The 12542-nt window shown below is 42.0% G+C and overlaps 1 protein-coding gene across 5 annotated transcripts in view; it reads right to left on the bottom strand.

Annotated features, from left to right (window-relative positions):
• Positions 1–12542, bottom strand: part of lrba (LPS-responsive vesicle trafficking, beach and anchor containing) — a 232396-nt gene that overhangs the window by 170372 nt on the left and 49482 nt on the right. For 4 of the 5 annotated variants that reach the window (XM_081616331.1, XM_081616388.1, XM_081616399.1 and 1 more), the window contains exons 22-28: positions 10702–11940; positions 10396–10607; positions 9163–9316; positions 7525–7705; positions 4519–4649; positions 2413–2520; positions 2190–2331 (exon numbers count right to left, since the gene is read on the bottom strand). In XM_081616331.1, coding sequence (XP_081472457.1) covers positions 2190–2331; positions 2413–2520; positions 4519–4649; positions 7525–7705; positions 9163–9316; positions 10396–10607; positions 10702–11940 — 2167 coding nt within the window. The remainder of the gene's footprint in view (positions 1–2189; positions 2332–2412; positions 2521–4518; positions 4650–7524; positions 7706–9162; positions 9317–10395; positions 10608–10701; positions 11941–12542) is intronic. The other variant, XM_081616359.1, reaches the window with a different exon arrangement.

Below are 12542 nucleotides of genomic sequence, written 5' to 3'. Positions count from 1 at the left end.
ACCACAAGATCATAACACCATAAAAAGAAGTAGCTAATAGTGACTGCTGCTTCAGTAGAAAAGTCTGTTTGGATGTGTAGTCGTAGTCAAGAGTGGTGGGATTGTGATGTGATGCTTTTCAGTGACATACTTTTTTCATAATTTCATATCTGGACGTTATTGTTGATGTCTGGATTTGCCGCATCTGACTTTGTATGGGCCAGAATTATGACACACGTGTCACATAAGCCAGATAAAGATCATTCAGACTGCAGACGCTTTGAAAACAATCAACATATCTGAATTCGTACCACATATCGTCGCCTTCCTAAAATAATGTCCAAAGTCATTTTTTGCCTAAAGTGATTTTGGCGAAATAATCAACTCTAAAACATCCAAAAGATATTTTAGGCAAAGCAAAAAAAAAAAAGAAAGATCAATTTTGACTAAAAAAAAGAGTTGGGTCATTATTTTAGGCAGGTGATGATATGGAAGTGGCACGAGTCAAAATTTTTTGTGGGGCAGAAAAGTTCAGAATCTGGTCATTCAGAATGCAATGAACAGTCTGGATATGGGTCAAAAACAGGAAAAAATACAAATAAAAAAAAGCAGGTTTGGGTCGCTTCTGCCTGCTATGGGAACGTAGCCCCAAGATTCTTTCAGCTCCGGCTTGGACCCTTCATGGCTCATGGGGAGAGATGTACCAGACTATTGTTCCTTCTTTGAATCCACAAAAATCTGATTGTGTCTCCATTAGTGAAATGCATCAACACCAGAACCAGGCTCTCATTCTGGCTTTAACCAGCAGCTCTTTGATTCGCTTTTCTTTAAAGCCACGTCCAAAATCACTGCTTTGATGCCTAAATGGGATAATCTTGTAAGTTCATCGTGTTTATGTCCAAGATTATACTGCACATTCTTGCTTAACTTTTATAGTTTGTAGCATAGCAAAGAAAAAATATATAAGGAAATAAAAGAAAAGCCTGATGAGTAGAAGTGTAGTCATGGAGAAAGTTCAAAACTGAGATGAAAAAACTTGAAGAAAATAATAATAATACTCAAACATCACTTAAATGCCTCTTTTCTGTCTGGTTTGATCATTTTACAAGCTGCAGTGAGCCACACAGCTCCACTTAAAAGATTTCATTTATTTCATCTTTAACATCTGTTTCTGGCAGAGATGAGAAAGGAACGTTTTACTGCAGGAGCTCAGGGCATTTATTTATCTGAGTGTGAAAACTTTAAATGTTGCCAAATATGCATCTAGATGAAAGTATGTGTACCCTTGTAGTACTGGAAGAAGGTTGGTTTAGCATCTTGTGAACCATTTCTGAGTTGTTTGTGAGATAATTATCTCATCATTTTCCAACCTAAAGGCCCAACAGTCTAAGTTTGCACTTCGGTGGCCCTGATGTGCAAACCCCTTCAACAAATCACAAGACAACCAAATAAAGAACATAACAACCAAGTACAAATTAAGAAAATATATTAACAAAACGGGAGAGGTTGACATCACTTTTGCCTTTAGAAGCAGAAGTTATTCTGGCATCAGCTCTCTCAGGCAGGCAGAAAAAGAATGAAGCTGAGCTTTTGTAATATTTTCTGACTCAAAACATTCTTGGTTAGCGGTTGACACATTTGCATCCCTGGTAACATTCATGTTTTCCACAAACGATTAAAGACAGAATAAATTCTGGTTGTAAAGTGTAAAGCAGAGTCGTCCGATCAGTAATGTCTCAAGTTTCCCAATGGGAACTACCTCTTCTGTTTTGTTAACGTTGTTGTGTTTTCTTAATTAGGAGTTGTTGTTCTTGGTTAATTTTTTTTTGTTTATTTTATTTAGTTTATGTCATATTATAATTGTGCTAAATGGTTTTTGCTTTTTTGGAGGTGTGCTTAGTTGATGTTGATGTGGTTTTGGACTTCAGGGCCACCGTACAGCTCTGCTCTCTGGATGCTGTATCTAACCAAAGCCCAGTGTTTTTATGATCCTGGTGGCTTTTAAAAAGAATCCACCTGCTTCTGTGTGTGACGGTGACTCTAGCAGGCCAGCAGCTGTTTTTATCCACTATGACTCATGAAGATTTCTGAAGAGTGGGTGAGAGAAGCCGCCCCACCATGGATTACTAAAACATTTGGCACAATCTGGCAATAAAACCTTCACCATCCTCCTCCTCACATGCAGCTGAAGTGACTCTTTGTCTGAGTACCTGTACTCCTGGTAGACTGGGAGCGGAGAGGGGGTTTCCTGTCGTTGTGGGGCTCCAGGATGTCCCGATACTTTGACACCATGAGGACTGAGATGAAGTAGACCACGGCCAGCGCCAGAAACTGAGCCTGCTTACTGTCCTCCTGGAACAAAACAAAACACACTAAACGGTCTGCTGTGGAGGGCACACTGAGGCCGACGCACATCTTCGCTGTCCAACTCACAATGTCTCTGAACACGACGGCCCTGAGGCGGTTGATGTCCATGTCCTGGAGGAGCCGGTCCAGGTCTCTGACGGTGGACATTCCCCCTGTCACCACGTCAACAGGACTCTGTGTGAATGAGAGAGAGTCCGTTATCACATGTCTGCTTATTTGAACTGAGCTAAAGATGCTACAGGCATCAGAGGGTCTACTGCAGGGGTGTCCAAAGCGTGGTCCAGGGGCATTAACTAAGGGGCATTAGTTTCATAGTAAGTAGGAATACATCTATTTAGCGACTTTTACTCAAAGCAGACTTTGGTTACTGCCAAATCTGCTTTCCAATTGATTTATTAAACATGATTAAATGCATCAAATGTGATCCAAAAGTGACCTAAACCCTGTTCTTGTAGACAAAACGCGTTTGTTTTATCCCTGAAGAAATTTAGTAAATTGGATGCCTGTCTATAAATAATGCTAACATGCAAAAATTCCTTTTACAATGATTTACCCATATCATTCTTACAAAAACTCCAGCTACTTTGTTTTGGCCTATGTGACAAAAAGTTTGGAGAACACACACAACCACACACATACACAACAGAACATCTTTCCCACAAAGCCACTGCATTATATATGAGCTCCAACACCCAGTTCAGGGAAAAGCAACATGGCTTTCCTGGAAGTCACCGGATCGAATCAAAGGGCCAATGACACAGGGGCCTGGTCTAGAGTAGCAAGCAGCAGCGCGTCCTGTAATACAATAAGACATGAGCTGATGCAACAAGACCTGATGGCTGCTGAGGAGGGCGAAGGACGAGCCTGCTGGGGGTCTAATGGCAAGGACGGCAACGGGACAGGAGTTCATTTATTTATCTGTTTGAAATGGAATATTGCAGCTTTTTATTTGGTGTTGAGAAGCAGAGAAGAGCCAGATCCGACTCCACCGGGTCGCAACAACCACAATGACGATCAGGATGGAAGAGGAGCTAAAAGTGAGCTAGCTTCAGCTTCATGGTGACTGGTCAATTCTGCTGCTTACTTTGATTGTGCACCACAACCAGCACCACCACAACGAGTCGCCTAGTAGAGTTTAGATTTATGGCCTGAGCCATAAATCAAACCAAAATTTGGGCCGGGTCAGGTCTCTGTGGTGCCTGCATAACGCATATGCAAATTCAAACGACAGTGCGAGACATAAAGTTGAGTTAATCTTCCTATTATAGTCTAACTAGAGCAGTAGATGGTTTAATCTGTTGAAGAAATAAAAAAAAAAAACTAAGTGTGGCACAGAAGTTAATTGGACTGTAACAAGCGCAGTGCAGTGCACCCTGCTGCGCTCCAGAAGCAGCAGATAAGATCCCATCAAACATCTCAGGTGATTTGGACCCAACTCATCCTGAGAATACAACAAACAACAAGACGGAGCTGGAAGACGCTAAACAAAAACTAAAGTCTGGAGAAGTTGCTTACTTAAATGACAGTATAAAAATAAAAGTAAAATGGTGTGTCAGGTTAATTTTGGGTCTAGCCCAGGTTCGGGTCGGGTTGGATGTTTTAGGTTTGATCTAAACTCTAAACAACAGGCAGCATCATGGGGCGTTGCACCCTCAATGCATCTATTAACCCTTCATCAATTCTTGTGTTCAAAATGTTTTGTTCTTCAAACATCTGCAGTCAATCAGCTGTAGTAACAGCTACATTTGAAGTCAAAAATGCCCAAATTTTCAAACCTTCCACCGTTTTCTTCATTGGAGCTCAAACTCATCCGCTGAAGGAAAACCAACTTCCCTGAATAACTGCAGTCCAAATAAGATTCGGAATAAAAACGATTTCAAGCTGAAATCCAGGCAAGCGTGTTCTTTTGTAAGATTCTTTTAAGATCAGAGTAATTTTTTTTTTTTTGATCGCCCCATTAATTTTTACCTGCAGACGTGGGTCAGAGTCTGATCTAAACATAAACCACTGATGACCACTCACACAAACAAGACCAGACTGAAATACTATTACAATGGACATGAGAGACTTCAGGGAAGAACTGAGTAAGTCAGTATCAGCATAAACAAATATGGTGATCATCAGTGCCTTTCTCATGAACGACATCGTCTGGAACAAAGTAAGTCGACTTGCCTGAGCAGACACAGACTTGGCCGTTCCCACTGCGGTGCTGGGCATGACGGTGTAGCTTCTGGTCGGACCTTCTGCTCCTTTGAACTGGGCTTGTTGGCACTCCAGACAGTTTCTCACTGCTATAGCACATACTGGGATAGGAGGGGAGGACAGATGGTTCATATTATATGTCATATAGTGAATAAAATGACAGAAGACATATAAAGTAGAGATGTGAATCTTTCAGTGTCTGGCGATTCAATTCTGATTTTTAGGGTCACGATTTGATTCAGGAACAATTTTCGATTCGCCAACCAATTTTTCTATTCAAACGGTCTGGAGACAGTTTAAATTATGTGACTGAAAAGAAGAAAACACATGTAAACAAGTAGATCATTAATTTAAAACAATACTATGAGGTTCCACACTGAAGCGTTCCCAAAACGTTTTGATGCCATGCCTCCCAAACAGCATTAGCTTCTGGTCAGAGACAACAAACTCTCAGACAACTACGCAAAATATCCAAAGAAACATCGACTTTTCTTTCCCCACTTTTGAATAACTTTTTCATTGGTTTAGCAAAAGGACGATTTCTTCAGGTATTTTTCTTTCAGAAACTTGTCCAATTCACATTTGCTACACCAGCTGTAGGAGCAGAGAAGCCTGATGAATCTGACTGGGAGCGAACCAGAAAGACCAGTGTGGCAAATTAAATGCTATTTTCACATATATTTTATAATCATGATTTAAAAACAGATTTGACTTTATGATTACAAATTTTCAATTTCGTCTATTTTATTATTTTTTGCTTCCGTCTTCCGTCCAGTTTTCTAAGGCTGTATACTGTATCACATCCCATCAGTTTATACTGGAATAATAACAGTTTTGAGCATAACTGTAACCAGTATTATTTTTAGCTTAGCTGCCTGGCTTTAAAAAAATTAAATAAATACAAATTAAAGAATCATTCAAAACACAAATGGTGAGTGGACGCGTAACGCAATGTCCAAGATAGTTGCAAAGATGTTCAACTAAATTATTTTTGAGGACTTTGAATCAATTCTAAACTCCCAGGACTGGAAAATGTGATTCTCCATGGAATCTATTTTTTCCCCACACCTCTAAAGTACAGTAAAGTGAAACCCTGTGGATGAGTGTTGCCATGGCTCAAAGGCAACATAGAAGACAGAGAGAGAGAGAGAGACGAGCAGCTGAGAGAGACAAGAACAGGAGAAAAAGTGGGGCCACGACAAGGTCGGCGCTCCAGCCGACTCTGGCAGCTCCGCTCACTCTTCCCTGCTCCACCTCTCCTCCCAGGGTCACAGTGTGTGTGGTGGGGAGGAGTGGGGGCTCCTGAATCATATCCACTCCCATAACAAATGGCACCGCTGGCTGCAAGCGTGCTGAGTAGGCAGCAAGATGCATCCTTCAGCACAGGAAAAAGAAAAAAAAGAAAAAAAAAACTGGTTTCCCCGACAACTTCAGGTGGGTTCAGAAGTGACACGGTTAACGTTTTGTAATTTAATGTAGCGCTCCTCCCTGGAGCCCTCCCTCCGCCGCACCCCCGCTGTGCTGCGGCTGACAGCTGACAAATGTTAACTCTGCAGCATTAAGATTACCAAGGAGGGAATTATTCCGGTTGGAAATGGGCTCGCTGTTTCCATTAGGACCACTCCTTCATACAACCATTTATAAAAGAGAGGCGGAGGGAGGAGGGGATGGGCACGCCAAAATCTTGTTACAGTTTTCCAAAATCAGATTAGGTGCCAGAAACGGGGAGCGCATACCTCATCAAATATTCATTTCATAAAGGCAGCGCTCTGCAGCAGCAGCAGTAGCGGCGATGTAATCTGAGAGAAAACATCTCATCTGCACTGCAAAAACACTGATCTCACATAGCATTTGTCTAGTTTCTAGTTCACATTTGAAATAAGACAAAACTAATTTACAAGTAACATTTCAGCAAGAAATAATATAAAAAATATTTAAAGTAAATAATTTCTTAATGGATGAAAAAGTACTTCTTTCATCCATTGTAACAATCCTCTTGAGTGGATTGTTACACTCAAGAGTGCTTAAATGGACTTGCTTTAAATGAAGGTCTGCCAATGGAGCAAATACTTTTTTGGTAAGATTTTGTGTTTTTGCAGTGTGAAGGAGAAGAAGGCAGCATTTTGGTTCCTGATCCTTCCTCAGCTGGATGTGATCGGCGACAACACTGGAGAGATTTTTTTGTGGGTTTCTGGGAAACTGTCCTACTTTCCTGGTTGTTCTGCATTCTGAGTTTACTGGGTCAGAAGGTTGAGAACGGACCAGAACCTGCATGAAGCTGTGACTTCGGTAGCTTCCATTCAGTGACTGTGAGGTGAGAGTTAGGGTTTTATATTCTTGTCAGAGGAAACCTTAATAGCCGGGAATAGAAGGCAAAAAACATTGCTGGAGGCTGTGCAGAAGCGCAGTGCAGCTCTGCACAGCCAAGGCCATTATGATGGCATCATGCTAGCAGCTATTCTCAAGTGTTGCCATTCAGCGGGGTTATAATAACACGATAAGGCTGAGCTGGAGAAGAGAGGGCGAGAGCTGCTGAATTTAACAAACATGACCGCAGCAAGCAGGAATGAACAAAGAGCTCCTGTTTCTACTGCAGGTAGAAACAAGAGCTAAATGCAGCAGATTCAGTTTTAAATTGCTATATTTTCAAGATTTACATTGGTGGATTATCAATAATATGACCAATTCATCTCAAAATAAAAAGGAATTTGATAAGGATTATTGAACGTCATTAAGGGGACAGTATTATATATTTTGAAGTCATTTTAAAGTGTAATCAAGAAACTATGTTAACTTCAGTTGTTATCAAAATATATTTATCATATACGACTTCAAATAAATTCAACCTTGTAATTTAAAACCTTGAAACTGTGTCTCCTGCCGCGATTAATAGTTTCAATCCTGATTGTAACGTAACAATTTATAACAGAATTAAGGAGGGGAAGACATTAAACACCAAGTGGTGGCGGTGTTTACCGAGGCGGAGGCACTGGCGTAGGATCCCACCCGACGACATGTTCTTCTCTGCTTCGATCTCGGTGAAGTTCAGAGAACTGGCGAAGATGAGAACGTCCGCCAGGTTGATAAGGCGCTGGAGAAAGGTGACGGAGGCCTCCACCGGCAGACCCTGGGACGGCTCGATGTTCTCCAGCTCATGCTGGTGGGCCACGGCAGAACAAGGCAAAAGGACAGAGAGCAGAACAAAAAGCAACAATAGAAAAGAAAATACAGGTTTTAATTATCATTCTGATGTGTTAAAAACACTAATGTAAAAAAAAAATCAGCACTGACATTTTGACATCTGCCTTATTGGTACCCCTATTAATGATGTCTAATAAAGTACCCTAATAAATAATCACTACAGAGACCTTGTGACCCCCCAGGTGGCGCCGTTGAGTCCAGTTCTCTAACAGGCTTTATTTGACCAGCTGGCCATCTTTCCAGTGTGGAAAAATCAAACGTGTTCCTCGTTAACCTCTTTTCTTAAAATCCTCCATCATCCATCAGCATTGTTCCATTAGCTGAGTCTTCACTGCAAATGTGCGCAAAACTCTGTCAATATTCCACTAATGTCAAGAGAAACACCATTTTGAATTTGCGGTGTTTCCGTTAAATAAGAAACGCAATTAAAATCACACATGAATAAGTTTGTTGACACGATAAGTCATTAGAAAACATTACTTGGTAGTAGTATTTTACCATTTTTGTTTTTTACCAAAAAAAACATGTCACACCATCATCCTACAGCCACTTCCCATCGCCGTCTTCTTCAGGGGCAACATCCGGTGGTTAATCATGTGGTTAATGCAATTCCAAAAAAGTGTTTCCATTGTAGTTTTGTGAAATAAACCAATTTTGATATAGCCACAAAAAAATGGAAAGAAATAATCACCTCATTCTACCGCCAAAACTTTTCATCGAAAAGAGGCAGGTTTTACAAATTTGCAGTGTTTTCATTAAGCGAAGGTATTTTTGAAATGTCAAATTGCACAATTATCAGGTCAACACAATAGCAGCTACTGCTGATGTGTGTATGAGGAAGAAGAGACAACTGATTAATAACTGAAGGTTTGGAGAGACTGGTCAATTTAAAAGTGTAAAGTATGAATTTAAAAATGACTCGGTTACATTTATTTGATATGAAATTAAATTAATTTAATATCAGTTACATTTAATAATAAATAAATGTCCACAAATTAAAAGGGAGTAATTACTACCAGGCTTCTCCTCATACCTGCTGTCTTCACTGTAGCTGAGCAGGTAGGTGGAGGTATTTTTTATCAAACTCTAGCTGCCACTTAAGCAAAGAGCAGTGAGAGGACATTTAGTTTGAAATTCAGTTACTGGTCCCACACTGCTGCTAACTGGATTATACTGGGACTGAGCATCGGCCCATTCCTTAGCCAGGCTGGCCGGGTCACCGTCCAAGAATCACATCAGAGCACTGAAGTCATCGGGGGTCAATGCAGACTCAGCCAAGCTAACGACGTTAGCAGGCAGCCAACTGTAGTCTAATGTAATTGGAAAAGGTCAGCGCGGATTGATCGGTTGTTGTGGGCGGAGCCGCGAGCCGCCAACGCCAACAAAGAGCGGAGAGAAAGGGAAGCGACTCACGGAGGCAGACGTGGCAGCGGACAGCAGAGGCAGGATGCCTCCGCAGGCCATGATCAGGTTGTCCACCACCTGGGACACCAGGTGGATGCTGTTGTGGACAAACACAGCGTTCTCGCTGCTGTTCACAAAGTCCAGGATCGTTTTTGTGGAGTGACTAAGAGAGAGAAAGGACAAGAAAGTGTGACGACGTATTAAAGTCAATGCAGACAGGGAAAAAAGAAGATGGAGTAAGATTCCATGAAAAACAAAAAAAAGTCAGAAATTTTGAGAATATTAGAACTTTGTTTAAAAAAAAACCCATGAAAAGTAATTGATTTATTTCTCATTGCAACAGGCTCACATATCAAAGTAGATGCATAGCACAGATATATCTTCTCAGATAACATTTTACTTTTTTTTTTTTTATTGCAAAATATTAAGCAAGAAATGTTAGGATGCTGGCATTGTTTGAACAAAACACAATGAGGCCCAGGCTGGTTTGAGGTCCTGAGGTACATCAAAGATGGCAACCGTCTTCCATCACATCACTGCTGTGGTTTAAATTGTTTTAATGAGATCTGAGAGAGCAGAGCTGCTGCAGAGAACCAACTCGCCTCCAGAAGCACAAAGCCTTTGCTTTGGAGAGATTCCCTGTTACAGAAAAACAGCTGCAGGTCCCAGAGGAGCAACGCTCATCTGTTAGACTGTAAAGTTCTTATCAAATGAAATCTAGAAACGAGCATGTCTGCTGTGAGATAAACAGCCGAAAGGAGCAGACGTCGGGTTTATTCAAAGGTTTTTGTTAGTCTCTTCCTCACTTTGAAAATCTCTTTAAAATGTAACAACTTAAGGACTCTTCACTGAAACATAACCTAATGAAGGCATTAAAGTAACAAATGGTTCATATTCTGTATATACAATACTCTAACAATATGTGATATGTTAGCAGATGCATAAATTGTTTAGATTATGCCATCCATTTTAACAGTATTGGTTTATCTATAGTTACCGTAACAGGATGGTGGTCTGTCTGCTCCACTTGAAACCATCTGATTAAAATTAAAAATTTAACCGAGATGTTAGGAACTTGTAAATATTAATAATAATTCCAGGGTAGAGTTGAAACAATTAGTCGAATTAATCGTTAATAATTGGTAAGCTTCTCAAGAGGATTTGGTAAGCCTTTATTCAGTGAATCAATATAATGGTAATGGCAACATGAGGAGAATGTGAGCCAGTACGAGGGGTCCTTACCTCCTCCACGCCTGAACGTCCGTCTCGATAGAGAAGAGTAGGTCGGTGAGGAGGCGCTGATGCATGTGGGACCAGCGGAACTCTGGGATACGGAACATGGTGGAGCGAGGAGCCGAGGTGCTGCCGTCTTCTGGACGGCCTGCTGGACTTTCTGCTTCCCCAGCTTCCCCTGCTGCGCCTGCTGCGGTTGTGGTTTGGCCTTGGCTTGATTCCTGCAGAGTTACACCAACCAGACAGAACTTTAACCACTGAGCAGGATTCAAGAACATTGATTCTAATGTCCGGAGTCAATGAATAGATGCGTACCATAATAGAGGTCTCCTTTAGTTCAAGTCTCTCCGTGTCCACAGCAACATTTGCCACATCCAGCCGGGCGATTTTGATCTCTTTGGTCTTTCTGACAGGATCTGGAGTCTTGCTGGTGCTGGTGTCAGGGGCATCCGGACGGGTCTCCTCTGCAGCGGACATATTGGACTCTGAAGACTTGCTTTGTGGGGCTGCCTCTGGAGCTGCTGCCGCCCGTTGGTCTGAAGCAGCACCTTCTGAATTAGAGGACGACTCTGGACCACTAACATTTTCTTTGGTGGGTTCCTTGACAGTTTGTTCAGCTACTTCAGTTTCTGAAGCGGGACTTTCCAAGCAAGACACCTGGTCCTTTTCTTCTTCTTCTCTGATCACCGTCTCCGTTTCCTGTTTACCTTCTTCCGTCTTTGGCTCCTGTTCTCGGAGATCTTTTGTTTTGCTTTCATCCCCTTCACGCCTATCTTCCTCTTTTTTAACAGGCTCTCCTTCTTCGCCCGTAGCAGCTGAAGCATAAGACGACTCTTCTTGGCTGTCGTCCACATCGCTCAGGTTGATCTGGTCGCTAACGGATGACACGTCGACCAAGTCCTCGTTGAAGATGGAAGCCCCGCCCACCACGCTGTTCTCCAGGGGAGCTGGAGGCTCAGAGGACATCTGCTTGCTCTTATCTCCTTTTTCAGAAGCTACACTTGACTCTTCCATTGAGTGCTTCGATGAATCCCCTTGTTCAAGTTCGGCTACCTCTGTCTGCGCGTCATCCTTTGTTGGGGCAGCAGAGTCCTCTTCCGTTTTTGGACCGGACGCTTCTCTCTGGGCATTCCCTGAGGTTTCTGCATCATGGCTGTTTTTCTCAGACTCTGGCTCAGTCACTTCATCTTTGTGCACTGCAGTAGAAGTTTCTTTGTCAACGTTTGATTGATCATTAGAAGACAACTCCACTTTCTGCTCTTCCTCAGCGCCGGCCAGGATGTTGGACACGGTGATGGAAGGTTGGTTCCTGTCCTCTGCAGTCTCCACAGGCGGAGAGGTGATGGTGGAACCGGACCCTTCATCTACTGTGAGCTCGACGACCGTCGAGGGCACCGTCTCTTCAGCAGGCGACTCGTTGACAGATTTGGTATCTTCAGAGATTTGGCTCACTCCAGAGATGGTGCGAATGGTGCTGCGAGAGCTGGTCGACTCCTGGTGCTGGTACTGACGGAACATGCGGGACAAACTTTCTTTGTGCTGCTCAAAGGTCACCTGTGAATGTACAGTTCATAACCATGTTAGAAAGAGGGCTGGACAATAAATCAATACCAATATATACTGCGATAGACAAGATCAATGTCAAAAGATAATACGTCTGATAGAAGTATTATTCCAATTGAATTCCAATTGAACACCGCACAGCATCCTGGGGGACGTAGGCAGAGAAAAGACTATCCATCCAGCTAAGCAAAGAAGGAGGAGTCAACTAACTCCCTCCCTCACTCTTTGGTTACCTAGCAACAATTTGCTGAGTACCGTGCGCAGCAGCAGTTTCTGGATTTGCCACTGTGCCTCAAAACTTTAAAAGTAAAAAACAACAGTGTGGAGAGAAAACTGTGGATAAAAAAAGTAAAGCTCATGTCATCGTTCTTTCAGATAAGTAAAACAAAAAACTAAGCAATAATTATCAATATTTACTGTCAAACGCCGATATCATGATACCTTTTTCAACCATATCGTCCTGCTCTAGTTAGAAATATAACTATTGTCAATGCTGACCATTTTGTGTGCATGTTATACAGAGCTATAAAATTAAAGACTTTTAAACTGCAGACATCTGGGTACAGGGCAATGCAATAAAATATAAAGGTTGC

Source organism: Poecilia reticulata, chromosome 1 (genome assembly GCF_904066995.2).
Source record: "Poecilia reticulata chromosome 1, P_reticulata-male-v2, whole genome shotgun sequence".
Classification (NCBI taxonomy): Eukaryota; Metazoa; Chordata; class Actinopteri; order Cyprinodontiformes; family Poeciliidae; genus Poecilia; species Poecilia reticulata.
The sequence above is the reverse complement of the archived record's forward strand: the minus strand, read 5'-3'. Positions and strand labels throughout refer to the sequence as shown.